This window comes from Heteronotia binoei, chromosome 5 (assembly GCF_032191835.1).
Source record: "Heteronotia binoei isolate CCM8104 ecotype False Entrance Well chromosome 5, APGP_CSIRO_Hbin_v1, whole genome shotgun sequence".
In the NCBI taxonomy this organism is placed as follows: Eukaryota; Metazoa; Chordata; class Lepidosauria; order Squamata; family Gekkonidae; genus Heteronotia; species Heteronotia binoei.
In genome coordinates this window covers 76930267-76951048 of record NC_083227.1, presented here as the reverse complement: position 1 = coordinate 76951048, position 20782 = coordinate 76930267, and the positions used below count along the sequence as shown (strand labels likewise).

At 45.2% G+C, this 20782-nt stretch overlaps 1 protein-coding gene across 8 annotated transcripts in view; it reads right to left on the bottom strand.

The window, feature by feature from the left end:
• The window catches only part of GRIP2 (glutamate receptor interacting protein 2), a 637553-nt gene that overhangs the window by 36795 nt on the left and 579976 nt on the right, over window positions 1-20782 (bottom strand). For all 8 annotated transcript variants that reach the window (XM_060239631.1, XM_060239635.1, XM_060239628.1 and 5 more), the window contains exons 13-14: window positions 19065-19210; window positions 11609-11689 (exon numbers count right to left, since the gene is read on the bottom strand). In XM_060239631.1, the coding sequence (XP_060095614.1) occupies window positions 11609-11689; window positions 19065-19210 (227 nt within the window). The remainder of the gene's footprint in view (window positions 1-11608; window positions 11690-19064; window positions 19211-20782) is intronic.

The window sequence follows — 20782 nt, the reverse complement described above, 5'->3', positions numbered from 1 at the left end:
TTTGCCTCTTTCTTGCAGGGTAGGAGCCTGCAGCCCCACTCCCTTGGAGAAAAGGGGGGGAGGGGTGCGGAAGCATCAGGAACACGATGACATCACTCTGCCTGATGTCATCATATTGGGGGTGGCCATGCCCCCCTGGAACACCCCCCCAAATCCCCTCTGTGGAGAAAATTGAACCTGGCAACCCTAGTAGGAACTGACTCCTAAACAAGAAAATAATGAGATAGAATGGGTAGAGTCAAGAATAATCAGAATGGAGGTTATCTTTGCCAGAAGCCTTGTAAGACACAATGGAGTCCTATTTAGAATGGGGATGACCCTGATGCTTCTTGCCCTGCGGGTATGAAAGTGAAGTGCATAGGGAAGATTCAGAGTAATAGAGTTGATACCGACAGGGTGGTGATGATTGTGAAAGAGTGGAAAGTTTTGGAGAGTAGTGAGTTTTGTGGGTCTGGGTGGGTGGCCAGTTATGTCAAAGGGCCTTGCAGGGATCCTGTTCTTTCTCATGCAGTCTTTGACATCCTCTGTAAAAGAGTCCCCTCTTTGTCCAATTCTGATGGGCTCATGTCCATAGTGAATGGACTCAAGGGGGGCACAGTGGCCATGAGCCCAGTTCCATGGAAGGTGGTGGTGGTGCTGTTCTCACTGCATGGACTAGAACATGGGTGGAGCATACTGGAACCATTGTGGAGGTGGAAGTCTCCAATACTGGGAGGCCTTTGAAGATTTACCATGCTGTTTAGCTGGGGGGAGCACCTTCAGCTTCTGAAGGAGACTGAGGAGTGACCTCATTGTCAGATGAAGGAGATGGCAATTGCCTGTGATTTGAAGAGAGTGTTTGGGTTGGTGGGTGGGGGAAGGATTCTTACCTGGGTGGATGGAGGAGAGATGTGAAGCCCTGAGTGTCAGCTTTGACTCCTTGTTTTGCAGCAGTGGTTCTGAGGCACTACACACCACCAAGGAATTCTTTGGGGCTGATATTGGGCCAGGTTCTGATACAGATTCTGATGGCACTGACCCTGAAGAGGAGGTATGGGCCCAGTGGTCTGGTTCAGCTTCCTTAAATGGGGTCTGATCTTTGCCCAGAACTGCTAGAACCTTCTCCCAAAGGGCAGCTTTTAATAGAAGATCAACCAATATGAACTTTTGAGGTAAGCTGCTTGTAAATAGAGCTTTGCCCAGGCATTGGAGGCTGCAACTGTGGTCGTCTGACTGGGCCATTTTTAGACTATATTTAACACATTTTTTTAATAATAATAATAAGCTTTTATTTATATCCCGCCCCCCGCCGAGGCAGGCTCAGGGCGGCTCACAAGACATGTATATCATAATTATAGTAATACAGTTCATATAATAAAATACAATTCATAAATACAGTTAAAAGACAGTTACATAAATATTTAAAAACTACAATAATTAAAGGTGCTACATTACAGTAATATATATATATATATATATATATATATATATATATATATATATATATATATATTGAGAAGGCCTGCTCCCTCGTTGCTTTCAGTTTTTAATTAGAGCCATAACTGTATCCAAACATCATCCTTCCAGTCCTTTTATATAGAAATGAAAAAAGGATGAAGAATCAAAGAGCAAATAATTAGAGAAAATCACCAAAGAAAAACATGCAGCAATCAGAAGAGAGTGAAGACATCACATCTCCATGGCAGCAGAAAGGTCTGAGGGAAGGAATGCTCACTCTGATTTGTCATGTGTCAGCTGGGTGGGAAGGAGCTGACCTAAGAGGTGAGTGAGTTGAGTACTCAAAACCTTCTAGAGATATTTGAAAAAGATCTCTCTGGCAGGCCTGTGCAAGTGTGGTTCCATGTGTGCCTGCCCAGAAGCCACAAAGATGAACCAAAGACTTCTAACTTGCCCACAATTAACATTCCTCTTTATTTACTGTACATATTCTTAAATTCACTTTAGGAAAATGTTCTTAAATTATAACATCACTACAAAGAAGTACTGGACACCTTAGCAGCAGAAATGTAAATGTTTCTCAAACCACTGCACTAAATCGTAAGCAGTACAATTCCCTTTTTCCCTTTGTCTTGTTATTGGTTGTCTGAGCAACTGAAATAGGGTTGCCAAGTCCAATTAAAGAAAAATCTGGGGAATTTGGGGGTGGAGCCAGGAGACTTTGGGGGTGGAGCCAGGAACAAGGATGTGACAAGCATAATTGAACTCCAAGGGAGTTCTGGCCATCACATTTAAAGGGACAGCACACCTTTTTAAATGCCTTTCTTCCATAGGAAATAATTAAGGATAGGGGCACCATCTTTTGGGGCTCATAGAATTGGACCCTCTGGTCCAATATTTTTGAAACTTGGGGGGTATTTTGGGGAGAGGCACTAGCTGCTATACTAAAAATCTGGTGCCTCTACCTCAAAAAATAGCCCCCCCAGAGCCCCCAATACCCATGGATCAATTCCCTATTATTCTCTATGGGAATCATTCTCCATAGGGAATAATAGAGTGCCTAGTAGACATTTCCTTTCCCCCCCACCACGCTTTCTAAAGGGGGGGGGTGGACCTCCATACCAGGGAATTCCCCCCTCCCTGCCCCCTCCCTCTCTCACACACACAAACACTTACTATACTTGGTCTTCTTCCAGCAGAATTTGCTGGCTGTGAAAACGAAAGTAAGACTGCACAGGAAAAGAAAGGGAAGGGCCGTTTCTATTTCCTGTGCAGCCTTAAAGGGCCGTTCCTGTTTCCTGTGCAGCCTTAAAAACGGATCCCAAGCTGTAAAACATGATGCCTGCAGGTATGTTCTCTCTCCCCCGCCCCCAGACTTTTTAAGAGCCGGGGAGGAGGCTGAAAATTCGGGAGTCCCCAGCCGGGGCGGGAGGGTTGGGAAGCCTAAACTGAAAGGTAGATCGCATCCTTTCCAATAACCGCACTACTGAGCCTCACACTTCTGTTTTGAGCAATGAATTGGCTTGCTGGTCATCTTAGTACTGAGCATTGTTATCAAGTCACACGTCACATTTAAAAAACTGCACTAAGGACTAGTGGCAAAACATGTCAGAAGAAAGATGTTCTCACATTTTTTTTTTAAAAAGGCATAAATAAGAGCTGCAAGTCCACCCAATTCAAATAAGGACCATGGCTTTGAGGAATGGGAATTTTACCATTCCCCAGTACCATCTTCCCAACCTCAGCCAGTCCCTGGGTCTACTATTAAAGCCATGGGGACAATTTGCAGGCTCTATTCTGGAAAATGGCAACACCTGGGAGGGAGGGTGTGACCAAGATCACACCCACTGTCCCTCCCAGATGTTGCCATTTGCCTTTCTCTGAAATGGCTCAGAGAAAGGTCCACCCACATCATGGCCATATCCGGACACACATACTTGCTTTCTAACAGCTGCATAATTTAGTTGGTTCTCCTGACATTGCACCACAAAGCAGCTCTTGAGAGCTGACATAGGAGAGTTATGGGAAGAGAAAGACTGAGAGTGCTATCTGGCCCTGGCTGCTACACAGTAGCAAGATACTCAAGTGCTCTGCACAAAGGCTCTGGTAATCTCTTGAGGGACCCAGGCTACCTCTGTTTTATGGTATGATGGATGAACTGCCTTGAAACACATGTCCGTTTTGTGTTTTTAATGCAATGCATAATGACTTAGATGGGAAAATTATTTCCCTCAGAGGAGTTCAGACACATAACTCACACTTTGCCAGTTATAAAACTCCTTCCTCTGTTGATTGGGACAAAGCAGCATTTGGGAAATGCGTAATTAAACTAAGCCTAATAATGCTATAAAACTTAATTTCATAAAGGAGGTGCTTAGGAGTGAAAAGAAGTGAAGAAATGACCCAAAGAAAGAAAAGAATCCAAGTACAGCTGAATGAAGGGAATGGGGACACACAAACAGATGCCCAGGGGATAATTCTATTTCAGATCTGAATTACAAGAGAATAGCAGTCATCTTAAATACCTGGACTACTAGAATACATCTGAAGAATACATTAATTCTGAAGAGATATCATACATTAAATGTGCTTGCAGTTCGATATGAACATCCAGCTATATATTTTCCAAATCCGAGACCAAGATACAACTGGCCAGTTCACACAGTCATTTTGAAATGGGAAAGTCAGTTAAATTCCCTCTCATCTATCAATTTTAATGGATTGAATTGGTTTTGTTATGTTAAGTTCTTTATTTATATCCCACTTTTCTCCACAGTGAGAGCCTCAAAACAGCTTACATCACTCTCCTGACCTCCATTTTATCATCACAACCAACCTGTGAGGTAGGTCAGGGACTGGCCCAACATCATTCAACAGGTTTCCATGGTAGAGTGAGAATTCAAACAGGGCCCTCTCTTCTCCTAGTCTGACACTATAACTACCACACCACACTGGCTCTTTACCACATCCAGGAAGATAGATACCACTTTTCTAGCATATTCTAAGGCACGGAAGAATTTTAAAGAGCAATCTCTGAATTTGCAAATTTATTGAAAAATGGTTAGCTTAATCATATGGGTAACTAATGGCAGGTGTCTGAAAGCATCTCCTGATAACAGGACTGAGAGGAATTTGTGACTGTGGCCCTTGATATCACTTTAACTTGCCCACCCATCACTCCGTCTCCACACATCAGTAGAGTACCAAATGGATCCAACCCTGAAACAAGGTGGGTTTAAAAAAGAAGAAAAAGACCCCAGTACTACAGAGCCCAACAAACACTGAACACTCTCTTGCCTTTCAGAAGACACAGAATGTCAAAAGAAGGAAAGAATTAAAAATGAAAGAGCAGAGGGAGCTATTGCCCTGATACTGCTCCAAGTAGTTTGTAATATCCTAGAGGGAGAGATTACCAGTTCAGAATTATATAATTTTTTAAGAGTTCTAATCACTTTAGTGATAAGAACCATGAAGGAATTAATTAGAATCAGAGGGAAAGCACATCTTAATGAACTGCATGTACAGGTCTATGAACACTTAAAGCTGCAAAGAGGGCAGACCCCCTAATAGCCAGGGCTTTTTTTGAGCAGAAATGCACAGGAACACAGTTCTGACTGGCTTGGCAGCAGGGATATGGCCTAATATGCAAATGAATTCCTGCTGAGTTATTTCTACAAAAAAAGCCCTTTGTGAAACAATGGTGATGTCAGGGGATGTGGCCTAATATGCAAATGAGTTTCTGCTGGACATTCTCTAAAAAGAAATCTGAAAGAAATGCAAGCCATAAAATAGAAGAACTGAATCTTCTTACTATGCTCTTGTTATTGAGCGTTTGACTGGTTGCACTACATTCTCATACTTGCCTCCAGAAACATAAGAACTAGAAATTTAAAAGATAATGGCAAAATCTGTAAGAAATTACAGATCTCACATAAGGACCCCCATGCTATCTGAAGCTGGTGAGTTCCTAGCCCCAATTTGCTAGTCCTTCTCTCTCTCTTGATTGATGGCTAATTCAGACATTAGTTTTTGATGTGGTGAAGTCAGCACAAGGTGACTTTACTTCATCAGTTTCACACTTTTGAATTTACCTTCCAGATGGTGACAGCTGTATTTAATGTATCAGAGAGCTTGTTACTTCTCAAGCTTTTCCACAGAGGTCATCAATAACTGTCACAGAGTGGGAGGAAGGGAGGGACATCCATAAATGTGGCTCAGTGTATGTGTCAGAAAAATTCAATTTCATAATCCATATAAATTTAGTAATTAATCAAGTTTTACATAATTTCTCTTAGTTTGCATAATTGAGCCTACAATTTGTACAACTTTGCATAATTGAGTGTTTTGTTCCTTGTGGAGAGTGGCCAGGACTAGATCTACATGTTTGTTTGGTTTTTTTTTGGGGGGGGGCAAAATTAAAAAATGATGCCCCTTTATGGGCCATTCTGTCTTATGGTCCCATAGAATATAATGGACTCCATACCAATTTGGCGCCCCCCTCTGCCAGTGCCTGGGGCGAGCACCCCCCTCTGCCCCCCCCCCCAGATCCAGCCCTGAGAGGGGCAAGGATCTAAACAGGATATCACTAAAGGCCTGCCCTTGACAACTAGAAATCCCTCCCCCATCCCATATTGATTTACTATATTTGTATCTTGCCTTAACCATTGTGCAACCTGGGAGGGACGGTGGCTCAGTGGTAGAGCATCTGCTTGGGAAGCAGAAGGTCCCAGGTTCAATCCCCGGCATCTCCAAAAAAGGGTCCAGGCAAATAGGTGTGAAAAACCTCAGCTTGAGACCCTGGAGAGCCGCTGCCAGTCTGAGAAGACAATACTGACTTTGATGGACCAAGGGTCTGATTCAGTATAAGGCAGCTTCATATGTTCATAACCTACATGGTAGTTAACATAAGAGTAAAAATATAATCTGGGGAAAGCAGCAGTGTACAATAAACACCAGGGCCGGATTTAGATATTTTTGAGAGGGGGGGGGGCAAAAGTAAAAAATGGTGCCCCCTTATATTTTTTCTTTCTACACATGTATATAGATATATAATGAGAGCCCCATGGTGCAGAGTAGTAAAGCTGCAGTACTGCAGTCCTAAGCTCTGCTCACAACCTGAGTTTGATCCCAGTGGAAGCTGGGTTCAGGTAGCCAGTTCCAGGTTGACTCAGCCTTCCATTTTTCCAAGGTCGGTAAAATGAGTACCCAGCTTGCTGGAGGGAAAGTGTAGATGACTGGGGAAGGCAATGGCAAACCATCCCATTCAAAAGTCTGCCGTGAAAACATTGTGAAAGCAATGTCACCCCAGAGTTGGAAATGACTGGTGCTTGCACAGGGGACTACCTTTACCTTTTTATAGATATACAATAACTTTTTTAAACAACAGAATAAACTGTGTTGACTTCTATGAGTAGTTAATAATAACACTTTTACATTGTCTTTTCCATCATTAGCTAGTTAAACACAATTAGACTTCTAGGTCTACATTCATAGGCTCAGACTGTAAAAGACATCAGAAGAGGCTCCAAATTATTTATTTATTTATTTATTTATTTACATTTATCCCTAAACATCTTAAAGAAGTCTCTTCTCCATTTTATCCTTAAAATAACCCTGTGAAGCAGGTTAGGCCAAAACTGTTTGACTGGCCCAAGGTCACACTTTGAGCTTCTACAGCAGAGTGGAAACTGTTTCTCCCAGATCCAAGTCCAAAACTCTAACCAGAAATTAAGAGCAACACAAGACAGAGATTTCAGGATGTGCTTTCATTCACATATTCATTTCCAATAAAGGGGGGGCATGCCAAACTAAGTAAGGAAGTAAAGACAGATAAGGCCAAACACAGACATTGTGCATGAGCTAAACATGAATACTGCACAACTTCTGAGTTAGTGATGATGTAGAGATACTAAGTTTTGGAACACATTCAAGGACAGTACAGAAGGGTAAACCTACTTAGGCTGCACATACCAGCATCATATAACTTTTAAAAGTGTGTACTTGTAGCATTATAAGATGTATATTCTCTCATGTATGGCAGCACTGTAAATAGCTCAAACATGCTACAGGGGCAGAGGAAAAGGAAAGAAGAGGGAAGGGGGAAGCACACATCTGCAAAAGCAAATAAAACAAATAATGAAAATGTGTATTTGGAAAGAAGGAAGAAGACGGACAGGCAGGTAATTCCCAGGCTCCTGCAGTCATGGTCAGATTGAAGAACACACATACAAAGGAAGAGATCTGAGATGGGGGAATGATTTGACAGGGGGCATGGAAGGCAAAGGAAGACTCAAGAAGATAGAGTTGACTGCTTGGGAGGGAGGGGAGAGGCAGTTCACAGGAGCTTACATTCCCCTTCTCATTCCTTCTCCCTACCACTTACCTGGGGGCAGGCCTTGAATTCAGCAGGAGCTCACAGGAGCACAGAACCTGAACCTTTCTGATAGTTCCCCCTCCTCCTACCTACCTTGTCCATTGAATAATAGGTGCAGCTATATAACAATCCCTGGATGAGCTCCACCACCTATTTTTCTACAAAATGACCCCTGTCGGGGGTGGGAGGGGTGTCAATGCTGGTGGCAAACATTTCTCATGCACACTGGAAGGAGAAGGAAGAGGTGGGGAGGGCAGGAAGGGGGCATGGACAGGCACCAGTCGAAATGTGGGGGGAGCAGATGGAGACTCAAGAGTGCAGGCATGGGGCCTCCTCCCCCTACCCTGGAGGAGGGAGAGTGGACAGGGGTGTGGGGCCTGTGAAGTGAGATTGGGAGGGCGGAAGGGGAGAGAGGGAAAGGAGAGTCTCCTCCTCCCTGTGTGTGCATGTCTGTTCACTCCCTTATCGCTGGCTCCTCTTTTTTTAAAAAAAGAGAGAGCGAAAGAGAGGCCCACAGCTCACACTCCCACCTCATTTTTTGTGGATGGGAGAGGAGAGTCTGTCAATGACCATCAAGCTGTCCCCCCCCCCCCACCCCTGCTTTATTGCTACAGGAGTTAGCAGAGAATGTGTGCTTGCAGAAGAAGGGGTGTGTGTGTTGGGTTTGTTTGTGTCAATTTCCCAGCACAGCTTTTGTGCGTTCCCAAAGAAAATTAAGGCAATTGCTTTTCTCCCCCCACCCCCGGGCCCCGCTTCCAAAAAGAGAAAGTTTGTGGCTGCTGCTTCTCCGTTTCCCTCCACACACTTCCAGCCAAGAAGCGTATCACTGGTACCCCAGCCAGCTGCCTTGGTACCTCAGGTGAGGCAAGTGGTTGGCTGGAGGTGGCAAAAGCAGGACTTATTCAGCCTGGGCCGTCACAGCAGGCAGCTGAGCGAGCCGGGTCAGTACATCTCTTTTCAGCAGGCTTCCTTGGGAAATGGGTCTCCCCCAGCTACAGGGGAAGTGCACCCGCTGCCATGCTGTACTGCTGCCCCCACTCAGCCCCGTTCTCACCACCTACCTGCAGCACTCCTGAGGGAAGGGAGGAGGGCGCCCCTGTCTCCTCTCTGCTCTCCTTTCTGGCTTCCCACACTCCAGGGAAGGAAGGGAGGCACTGGACAGGCCTCTCGAGAGTGACGGAGAGGCCAACGGAGGCAAGGGCTGAGGGGGGAGGAGGCAGCTGCTGCCCTAGGGTGCCTGCAACACAGTGCAGAGTAAGGCGATCCCTTTGCTGGAGCCAGCAGCACATGCTCTGCTGCTGTCTGTATGCTTGCGAGTCGTGTGCAGCAGCTCACTGGCAGTGCCCCCTCTCCCCAGTGCCCGGGGCAAAATCCCCCCCTCTGCCCCCCTAGATCTGGCCCTGATAAACACACACATTAATATAGCCAGAGCCAAACAAATAGGCAAGAAATACATAGCAGAAAACCCTTCAAGCTATCTGCCATTAAAATCCTCTTTCAAATAAAATGATTTAAACTTGGTTCTGATATTAACTATGATTCATAGTAAATAGCCCAGTGATTCATAGTGATTCATAGCCCAGCAAGAACTCTTTTGCATATTAGGCCACACCCCCTGACATCACTATTGTTTCTCATAAAGCTTTCTGAAGGAAAAAAAGCAGGAACCCATTTGCAAAAACTCATTTGCATATTAGGCCACACACCCCTGATGCCAAGCCAGTCAGAACTGCGCTCCTGCGCATTGCTGCTCAAAAAAGTAAAGAAAAAGCCCTGACTATGAATAGGAGTCAAGCAAAACCTCCAGGTAAACTACGCCAGAACCTGGGCATAGCAACCTGTGTCTGATAACTACCTGCCTGGCCTGCAAAAGTGGGGGCGCACAGAGGTTGGCCCCAATATATGCATAAGGTTCATGTGGGAATAGCTATTCTGTCATCCTTCTTACTTCTTCTCGATGGTTCTTTTTCTTTGACCATTCTAGAATGCTGCTATGCTTGTGTTGCAGCTCTATGACTGCTGAGACATTTAGTTTTCCCAGGGTGCTTGACTACTCCCAGTAGCTAGAATGCAAATACAGCAATCAAAAACCAGGGAAAAGAGCAAGAAGCTGAGGAGAGATACACAGTCAGAGTGTTGGATCCAGCTAAGTTTTCCGCTTGCACAAGACATGTCTGTCAACGGAACAGAACATTCCTGCCTTCCCCCTTCCTACTACAACCCACTGATCTTCTTGAAATGCTGTATCTAGGAGGTAGGGGACCAGCATAAGAGGAAACTGGACTTCTGTAGCAGGAAAAGGGAATCAGTGGCCATTATCTCATCTCTTGTGCAAGTGGAAAATTTAGTCTGGATCCAACCTAGAGAGAGACTACCTTCCCATTCTCCCACCACCACAGTCGCTGAGTCTCCTCAGGAGCCGATAGGGTAAATTAATTGGGGCTGGCAACTACAAGTGATTTTTGAGCTGAGAAAAGAATAATTTCTGTCCTCATCTTTTGCTCATCCCAATCATAATACAGCATGGTGGGAGTTTGCCCATCACTAGCTTATCATAATGAAAGCAGATGCACGAATTGGCCTTGAGCTGCTTTAAAATTCAAATGCTTTACGAAATTACACCGTACAGAGCCAAAGAATATCTATTTTAAAAATCCCCCCACATTATGCCTCAATACATAGTCCCTCACAAGCAACATTGTGAGAAGCTATTTCAACAAATAATTAAGAAAGAGCAGCATATAAATTTAACCAGCTATCATCCTCCTAAGGCTAGAAGAGACATATGCATGCATAACTTATTTTTAAATGTCAGTTATTGACTCCACTCAAAGTGAAACACTGCACATCATCTTGCTGAAAACATCCAACACATACTAAAAGAGGAAATCTTTTATTTATTTATTTTTTAAAAAAAGATTTGCACTCTGATCAAAAAGGCAGATTTGCACTGGACAAATTACAATCAGTTATCATTTATCTCTGCCATGCGCTTTGAGATTGAGATTGTTATCTCAGTCATATTCACACAAGGTCAGTCTCTCTTGGCTCCATTTTATAGACCGTAAATGAGACAGTGATATGGCTATGGCTACTGAGTGAAAAGTTGTTCTCTCTTCAACACTTTTATGAATACTCTACTAGTATCTGAAGGTCGAAGGTGGAGGGTCCACACAGAACGGCCAGGAGATGTTTGATATAGTTCTTAATCTAATCAGACAGTTCTTGGATTGGTTGAAGGAGATGAACACTGGGTGAAAATCAAAGTGAACAACTGGGTTTACAGAAGTTACATCTCATGGGAGATCCCATTCACGAAAAAACAAGGTCTAATTTTTTAGCATGCTATATGGAGAACCCACTGTCTGTACCCACTCTTCAGCTGAAAGCAGGATACCATCCAGATAGCAACTGTCCATACCTAACTGGGAGTACAGGAAGCACCATGTGCTGCAAAATAGTAAACCTGAAGAAAATTCAGTGTAGCCTTAGTTCTAATCAGCACTAGATTTTTTAATTTTGCAGACTAGCTGGTGTCTCTGCTTACAGACCTCCTTGAAAAGATGAAAAATGACTTTCAGTTTTGAAAAAAAAAACCTTCATCAGAAACTTTGAGAGATTTATTTTGTTATACAATAGAGAAAGAAATGAAACAGCACTTCTGATCTTCCCTATTTAAGAAGTTTGGATGTGTTTTATCCAGTGAGTACTAGATGCAAAAAGTATCCATAACCCATTCTTTCATTGTGAAGAAAAGTGTAAACTACATCACCTAGCTATAACTTGAACAATACTTACAGCTGATGGTAATTCCAAGCTCCACACCGCGTTTCTTGGGCAGCTTCACATGAAAGGTACCACTGCTAGGAATGACAGATTCTATAGAACAAAATAAGTCAAATGGATAAGCACTGCCACAGGAATGGATGGAGATGGCTTTGGTAAGCTGTTGAGGAGCTCCCTGCTTTGAGGTCATATTAAGTAGGAGCACACAGAGCAAAGCCTGCCCAGGCGGGGAGGGCGGGATACAAATAAAATTAATAATTAATAATAATAATAATAATAATAATAATAAAAGGGGCTGCTTTAAATGGTATTGCAGGGACTGTAAAGACAGGTTGCTTACCTGTAACTGTAGATCTTCGAGTGGTCATCTGTGCATTCACACTCATGGGATAGAGCGGCTGCACCAAACCCCGAATTGGTACCTAAAAAGCCCGGGATATTTTCACGCTCGGCACCAGCGGGCATGTGCAGGCATCCCAGTACGCATGCTTGCCAGTGCCAGCACAAGGATCCCGCCAGTTCCTTCCTGACCGCTGGAAGCCCCTACTGGAGGAAGACCGTCAGCAGTGGGGAAGGAGGGCAGGTAGTGTGAATGCACAGATGACCACTTGAAGATCTACAGTTACAGGTAAGCAACCTGTCTATCTTCTTCGTGGTCTCTGTGCTTCACACTCATGGGAGATTAGCAAGCAAGACATACCTGGAGGCGGGAAGATGGTCAACCAGAAGAAACAGCTTGCAGCACTGCAGTTCCCAAACAAGTCCTCTGATGAGCATGCACATCCAGCGCGTAGTGCTTCATAAAGGCATGTGGAGAGGACCAGGTGGCAGCCTTGCAAACATCCGTCAGGGATACGCCTTTCAGGAACGCCGCCAATGTCGCCATCACTCTTGTAGAGTGTCTGCGAATAGGCCCAGGCAACGGCTTCTTCGCCAACAAATAACACAGTTTAATAGGCCCAGTGAGCCATTTTGAAAGCCGCTGAGATGAGATTCTGGAACCTAACTTAGGAGCAGCATAAGAAACAAAAAGATGCTGGTCCTTACGAAAACTTTTGGAGCGACTCAAATAAAACAATAAGGCACGCTTAACATCTAGAGCATGCAACCTACGTTCGTCATCCGAGGAAGGTGTAGGATAAAACATGGGCAACCAAACTTCTAAATTAAGGTGGAACTGAGAAACCACTTTGGGGAGAAAGAAAATATCAGGAGCTAAGGACACTCCAGACTCCTGAAAAGCTATATATGGGTAGTCACAACGCATAGCCGTGAGCTCCCCTGCATGGGGTGCGGATGTGATGGCTACCAAAAAAGCAGTCTTCCAAGATAGAAGCTGTAACGAACATGTGGCCATTGGCTCGAAAGGACGCCGTGTCAGCCTGTCAAACACTAAAGTCAAATCCCACAACTGTGGGGGTGATCGCGATGGAGGATGAAGCCTAAGCAAACCCTTCAAAAATCTTTTAGAATGAGGGCGTGCAAAAACTGAATGCCCCTCAATTGGCTCATGGAATGCAGAAATTGCTGCCAAATAAACTTTAATGGAAGAAAAAACAAGGCCAGCATCCACCAGAGATAACAAAAATTAAAAAATCACCGAAAGTCCCACCTTTTGGTGTGAAACTGTAGGATTAACTAAAAACTGAAGAAACTTCTGCCACTTCCTATCATAGGAAGCGCGGGTAGACAACTTCCTGCTGTTCAGGAAAATATGTTGGACTCTGCTGGAGAACTCACAGGGTCGATGAACCACGCTGTCAGCTTCAGGTGAGGCACGTTGTGATGGAATACATAACCGTCCTGAGCTGACAGAAGGTCCGGTTCTGCCGGAAACTGGTAGAAGACCCCCCTCACCAGTTGGAGCAAGATCGGGAACCAGTTCTGCCGAGGCCACCACGGAGTCACCAGGATGCAGCATGGTCTCTCTCTTGCGATCTTGTTGACCACCCTTGTCAGTAGTGGCAGAGGTGGGAACAGATATAGGAACCGACCTTCCCACGGGAACAGTAGACGATCTCCCAATGACTCTGGATCTGTGCCTCCCCTGGAGCAAAACAGAGGACACTTCCGGTTTCTGGCTGTGGCAAACACATCCACCTGAGGGTACCCCCAGAGCTGAAACACGGGGTGAAGGAAGCGCCACTGTATCTCCCACTTGTGTGGGGAAGCTGTACCCCTGCTGAGCGAGTCTGCTTGTAGATTGAGCACCCCGGGGAGGTGCGCAGCCTTCACAAAGATGTTGTGCTCTAGGCACTCCGACCACAGTTCCAGTGCCAGCGCATAGAGCCGTCGAGAGACTGTTCCTCCCTGGGGCGGAAGGACCGAAGAGCAAAGTGAACTGCCAGCAGTTCCACGTAATTTATATGACGGTGAGTCAATTGAGAAAACCAAGGGCCCCCCACACACAGAGAGTCCATGTGAGCCCCCCAACCCCACAACGACGCATCTGTTGTGATCGTCACTGTCTTTGCAGGTAGGTGGAAGAGAGCTCCCTGACAGATGTTATCCTTTGATTTCCACCACCACAGTGTTCAAAGTGTCACAGGTGGAATTACAAACCTCTTCCGAGGTGAGTCCATGATTGGTCTCAGACCCCCATCCCGTTTGGGAACCAGGAAATAACGAGAGTAGAAGCCTCCCATTCTGGCCTCCACCGGAACCCGTTCTATGGCTTGTTTCTGTAGGAGGTTGTTCACCTCCGCCAGCAGAGGTGGGGAAGGGGATGCAGTGATTACCACAGATTGGTAATCTGAATGATTACCACAGAATCTGAATGAAGTCTATTATGTAGCCTTCCGCGATGATGGAAAGAGCCCACCTGTCCGTAGAGATGGACTCCCAGGCCGGCAGGAATGGGCAGAGGCGGATAGAAGAAGAAGTGGGGACGATGATGCGTGCTACTGGAAAGTCAAAGGCCCTGCTTTTGGGGGCGAGCGCCCTTAGACTTGCCAGTGGTCTGTGCTGAAGCATATCGGTTTCTGTTGTTCCTCCTGTATGGGGATCTACTCTCAGGCTGGGCAGAGCAAGGTCTCCATTGATGTTCCGGGGAAAACTTTTGATATTGTTTCTTGGCCCAGGGTTTGTGCCATTGTTTTGGTTTAGCAGCTCTGGAAGACGCCGGGACACCCAGGTTCCTCGAGGTCTTTATGCTCTTATCCATTTCCTGAAGATCGTTGTCGGTGGTCGAGCTGAAGAGGCCTTCGCCCTCGAAGAGCAGATCTTCAATGAAGGCCCTGGTGTCTTGCTGGAGGGCCATTGACCTGAGCCAGGAGTGGCGGTGGAGGCAGACAGCAGATGTGATGGTTTTTGCTGAGACGTCCACCATATGCTTTGCTGCAGCCAGTTGTTGCTTGGCTGCAGTAGTCTTTCTTCTGCAACTTCTTTGCAGCAGACCTCTTCTCCTCACTCAGGGAAGACAGGAGGGGGGGGGGTGAGTTGTTCCCACACTGAGTATTGGTATCTAGCCTTGCATGCAGCATAGATAGATACCTTTACTCCCAGCGCTCCAACAGAATAAAACTTCCTCCCAACGTTGTCCAACTTCTTTCCCTCCTTGTCTGGTGGGGAGGAGTGAGTCTTGAGGGCCTTTGACGAAGAGGATACGACCACCGAATTGGGCTTCGGGTGTGTGAAAAGGAATTCAGCACTGGCCTCTTGGACACGGTACATGTGGTCCAATCTTCTTGATGACACAGGTGTAGAAGCAGGCTTTGCCCAGGGCTCCTTCACTGCCTGTAAGATGACCTTCGTAACAGGCAGGGCAACAGCTGTAGACGTATCCTCCTGCATGATGTCGAATACGGTATCATCTACAATGGGTTGCGGTTGTGTCACCGGGAGAGACAGGGAGAGTGCCATCCTCTTCACCAGGTCCTCATATGACTTCAGATCCTCCGATGGTGAATGGGAAGATCCTCAGCAGTATGAGACACTGGCGAAAGTTCCAAAGCCCTGTCCGGATCGTCGGTACTGACCTCGGAGTCCGACGATGATGACTCTCTCCTCAAGGAATGTTCCGAGAGCACCGGCGTTGACTCTCTGACGGGTGATCGGATCGACACCGACGACCTAGGTTGGACTTCCTCCACCACCATGCCGCGTCTTTCGGGTGGAACGGACATCGATGCCGAGGGACGCCGCCTAGAGTGCTGAGAAAGCCTTGACATATGGGATGCCTCAGATTGCTGGTCCCAATCTGCAAACTCACGAGGGGGGTACCATTGGTACGGCGGGTATGGATAGGCGTAGGGAGGCCACTGGCGCTGCTCCCACGGTGGAAGCGGTGGGAAGCGACGAGCTATGGTAGTTGGTTCCAGCTCTCTCTGACCCCTAGCTTGATCCAGAGGTGCCGACGGCTCCATCAGTACCGACACCTCCACCTCCGAGACAGAGTCGCTCTCCCTCCGACGCCTCGACCCTGAAGAGTGGGAACACTGAGTAAGATCGATCTCTTGCTCCGATGCCAATAGACGCAACTGCTGCGAAGCACTGCCTCTCGACACCGAAGGGCTACGATGTGGGGACGCCAAGATCTTCCTCGGTGGAGCGGTCGACATCGATGTTGAAGCGTCGTGAGAAGGGGAAAGAGTGTGGGACGATCTCTTCTTCCGCTTCTCCTTGGATTTCACCTTCTTCGGTGCGGATTATTGGGTCCCCGAGTCATCCCGATGCTTCTTAGCTGGGGTGTCCACTGACCCTTCAGATGGTTGTTAAGTGGAGCGCCCGCGCTCGACCAGCATCTCGGTCCTGCTCGGCGATGTATCGGCTGATGTGACCGTCAGGCTGCAGCCTCTCCCATCAGTACCGACGGGCCCGATGCCATCTTTTGAGGACGAAGTGCCGACTCAACCAACGCGGCTGAAAGCCTCGCCGCTCAATTCTTGCGAGTTTGTTTAGAAAAATTCAGGCAGTGCGAGCAAGAATCAACACGATGTCCCTCGTCCAAACAAAGGAGACAGAGGGAAAGGCCGTCAGGAGGGGCAATCTTCTTTCCACAGGAACATCACCTCTTAATAAAAACCCCCAACGCCTTTCCATAGACGCCAAGGAAAAACCCACACAGGAAAACTCTGAGGGGAAAAACGGGCGAAAAACTGGGCCCCGAAGGGCAAAGTCCAACAATTTTTTTTTTACAACACTATCTATCTAACAACCAATTAACTAACTACACTAAGAAAATAACAAATGGGCTATATACAACAAGAAAGGCAATCCTAAGATTACTTTACCGACCGGGGACATGTAAGGAGATCCTCTCAGCACAGCGGTCAGAAAGGAACCGGCGGGATCCTCGCGCTAGTGCCGGCGAGTATGCGTACTGGGATCCCTGCACATGCCCACTGGTGCTGAGCGTGAAAAAATCCCGGGCTTTTTAGGTACCGATTCGGGGATCGGCGCAGGTGCTCTATCCCATGAGTGTGAAGCACAGAGACCACGAAGAAGATCTCAGTTGTACAGTACAAGCTTCACATGTAGGAGGTTCCAGGTTCAGTACCAAGCTGAAAGGATCATATAGTTGTCTGTGTGAAAGAACTCCACCTATGATTCCAGACAGCTTGTCAATGTACTGACCTTGATAAACCAGTGGTCTGAATCAGTATAAGGCAGCTTCATTTAGTTTTAAAAAATGTTTTGTTGGGGATTATAATATCTTACTCTTACTACATACATTGGCTTGATCTGTTTGGTTCCACGTTTAACACTGCACATTCTTGGTGGCTGTTAACATTAAGACTCTACAGACACCCAGGCCAGTACATGCTTCCAAAACTACTGCCCACAGAAGTAGTTCTTGGCAACCCCCACATGGAGATTGTAATGCATGAAACTGCCTCTAGTTCTCACTTACAACTGGTAAAGACAGACGGACATTCCATATGCAATGGAAGCATTTGACACACATATTTTCTGCCCTGAAAACAAAAGCTTCTGATTGCGGGAGATGTGAGTTCATATCATTTTCACCATTCTGAAATGAAAATATTATGTCAGTCTTGACCCTAAAACGCAGCTCAAAAGGACCTCACAATTCACCATCCAAGTTTAATTAATGAATTAACCAAACCATCCTCCTTATTAGGGAACTGTATATATATTCTTCTAATACAGTGACTATCAGAATTATTTAATGCTAATTCATATCTAAAATTATAGCTGACATCTCTCTGCACTTAACTCTAAACACCATATGGAGCATTTACGTTAGAATTAGCTATGAAAATAGCACAGTGTACTTTATGCCCAGAAAGAAACTAGTGCAGATAAACAGTGATTTCTCCTTGAAAGCAAGTGGATTTTTTTACTATGTGGTAACCCCAATTCTAAAAACAAATAGGAACACTAAATTTAGCTACATATTAATTTTTCCCAAAGCCTAACCATATTGATTTTTGCAATAAGAAATCACAGATCTGAAATGAATTACTTAGTCATAATACCATGAGGGAGGAAGATGGCTGTTAGAAGGTGGGCAAGGTGGGCAAGGGAGGAGCCCTTGATAAATTACACGGGCAAGGCTGGTTTCCAGATTAAAGCTTCATAATGCAATGGATACATGCCATATTATTTGCAGATGGGACTTTGTTTAGGCTTCTCAGCCTAAACACAATCAACAAGAGTTGTATTGCTATGCACTCTTATGCCTTTTCTTGCTTCAGCGCTAGGATAAGAAAAACCATACATTCTCATGCCATATTCTGGATATGTTTTGAATCAGAAGTTGCAGCTCTAAGTATCAATCAAAAGCTTTCTGTAAGAATAACAAGAAGTTGTTTCATATGTATATCAGTAATCTAACTAGCTGAATCAGTGACAGCACTACATGTTCTCAGATAAGGTGTTTCCCAAACTTGATGTCTAAGGTAACAGGAACTGTGGCATCTGATATGTCGCCCATCATTAAACTACTGAGCATATATGCTATAACTGAGCTACAGTTCTTCTCCTATTAGACCTCCATTACTACCACAGTTATCTTTGAAGTTTATCTAGGTTGTCCTATATGTGTACATTGCAGTCAGACTAGATAGCTAAGAAAACCACTCATTCTATTTTTAAAAAATATGCATTTACCAAAGACCAACTAAGAACATAACCTCATTCAGATTTATAGATCACTGGATAACTGAAAATAATCTGTCCTCTGCTTCTCCATGCTGCCATAACTTCACAAATTTAAGGAATTGATAGAAACCAAGAAAGACTTTAGTGGAGAGATTATAGCTCAGTGGAAGAGCATCTGCACTGCACACAGAAGGTCCTAGGTTCAGTTCCTGGCATCACCAGTTAAATGGATTAGACAGTAGGCAATTTGAAAGTCCTCTGCCTGAAAACCTGGAGAGCTAATACTAGTCTGAGTAGATGATACTGACTTTGATGGACCAATGGTCAGAATCAGTAAAAGGCAGCTTCGTGCATGTTTTATGAAAAGTAAAAATGGGACAACAATGAAAAATTATTTCCTTACCTGCCACATCAAATTCAATCTCTAGCACAACCTTGTTAGTAAGTGCTGCATCCCGCAAGAGCTGATTGGCTTCTTCCATTGTGCCATCTTCTGTTGCAATACTGTTGATGGAAAGTACTCTGTCTCCAACTTGTAGAAGGCCACACCTACAGAGTCCAGAATGGAGGAAAGGCAACAGGAAGGGTCAATAACAAGAGATGCCCACAAAAACCATGACATTTCAAAGAAGGTAGTTACACTGATGTCAGATGAGCAACCCAGATATTCAGTGTACTTTGATAAAATACACATCACAGAGAAATTACCCAACATGGGAGATGTGCTGATGGTAGACCTTGATATGTTGCCCATAACTTTCTGAAAGTCAGCAATGATTCTTAGTGAAATCATCTCCCATTGTAGAGAAGAGATTTTCTGCCATCCACAAAAATCTATGTTAATTTATAACCAAAATCAAAATTTCAGAAAAGTAGGAAATTGACCATTGCCCTTGCTTTGAAACCACATTGAATACTATAAAAGTCATATTAAGCTAGCCTAAAGCCAGCTGCAGCCAGACTGATGACACTGGAAATTACAAACTCCTTTGCCTAATATATAGGTAATACAGAAGCTACTACTCAATTGATTCAGTTCAATGTCTCAGTAAATCATTAATCCCTTGTAATTTCCCATCTTGAAGCCAGAATATACATGCGGGTAGAGTGGTAAGTTAAAACGGCCTTTGAACAAGCCAAGCTGAGTGGAGCTACAAGCCAACAACAGGCTCACCTATTACCTCTTCCCACAAACTGAAGCCATGAGGAGACAACTGGTGAGCTGACAGTCACCATGCTTCTGAAGGGTCCAAGTTAAGTGGCCCTTGGAGCACTGGTAGAATTGCTGAAGCTTGGCTGTGCTTACAGCTGGCCACCAGCAACCTTCCAGGCTTAGCAGCCCATCAGGAAATTTCCCTGTAAGTTAATGGTCAGTTTGCCCCCAGTCAGTCACAATGCTGAGCAGGACAGATGTTCTTGATCTCCCATTTATATTTTGCCCAAGGCCTTTACAGATTATCCAAAAGAGCCAGTAGACAGGACAGGGCAGATGATTGTTCTATGCTTGTTGGTCCCATTTATGGCTCAAATGATGGGTGCTGATAGATTTTTTTTTTCCTTTCCAAAAAGTAGTGAACACATACATTGCTTCAGACATTTTTTTGCCTGCTGAACTCCAATATAAGAAGTGAGCTGGGCTGGGGAGGAAAATGGCTACACCAATCTGGGAGAAAGGCAAAAGAAAGGAAGTTTCAGCTACCTTTGCCATAGAGTTTTTTACACTAATGCTAGAGCATCCCCATGTGATGTGCCTGGAGAGATTATGCCACTTCCGAGTGACATCATCATGCTGGGCACATCAGGTGCTGATGGAGCTCTTTGGGGGCAGGGCTCTCCCTGCCTGCCAATCCTGTGCCAGCAGGTTGGAAGCCCCGAAATCAGGGGAACTCCCACCAATACTCCCTCTAAGCTGTGGAGTCTTGTGAGCAAAATTCTACTTCATGAACTACTGGCATTAAAGTTGTGACCTGCCGCATAAATTAGTTTGCTCTGGGGCCAGTTTTTCTGAGCTGAGACAAAAATGGATGAGCCAGAGGCTAAAAACTAGTGAGCTAGTTCACAATGATTCAGTTTAGAGGGAACATTGACTCCCATCCCTTGCGGGAGGATGAGAACCCTAAA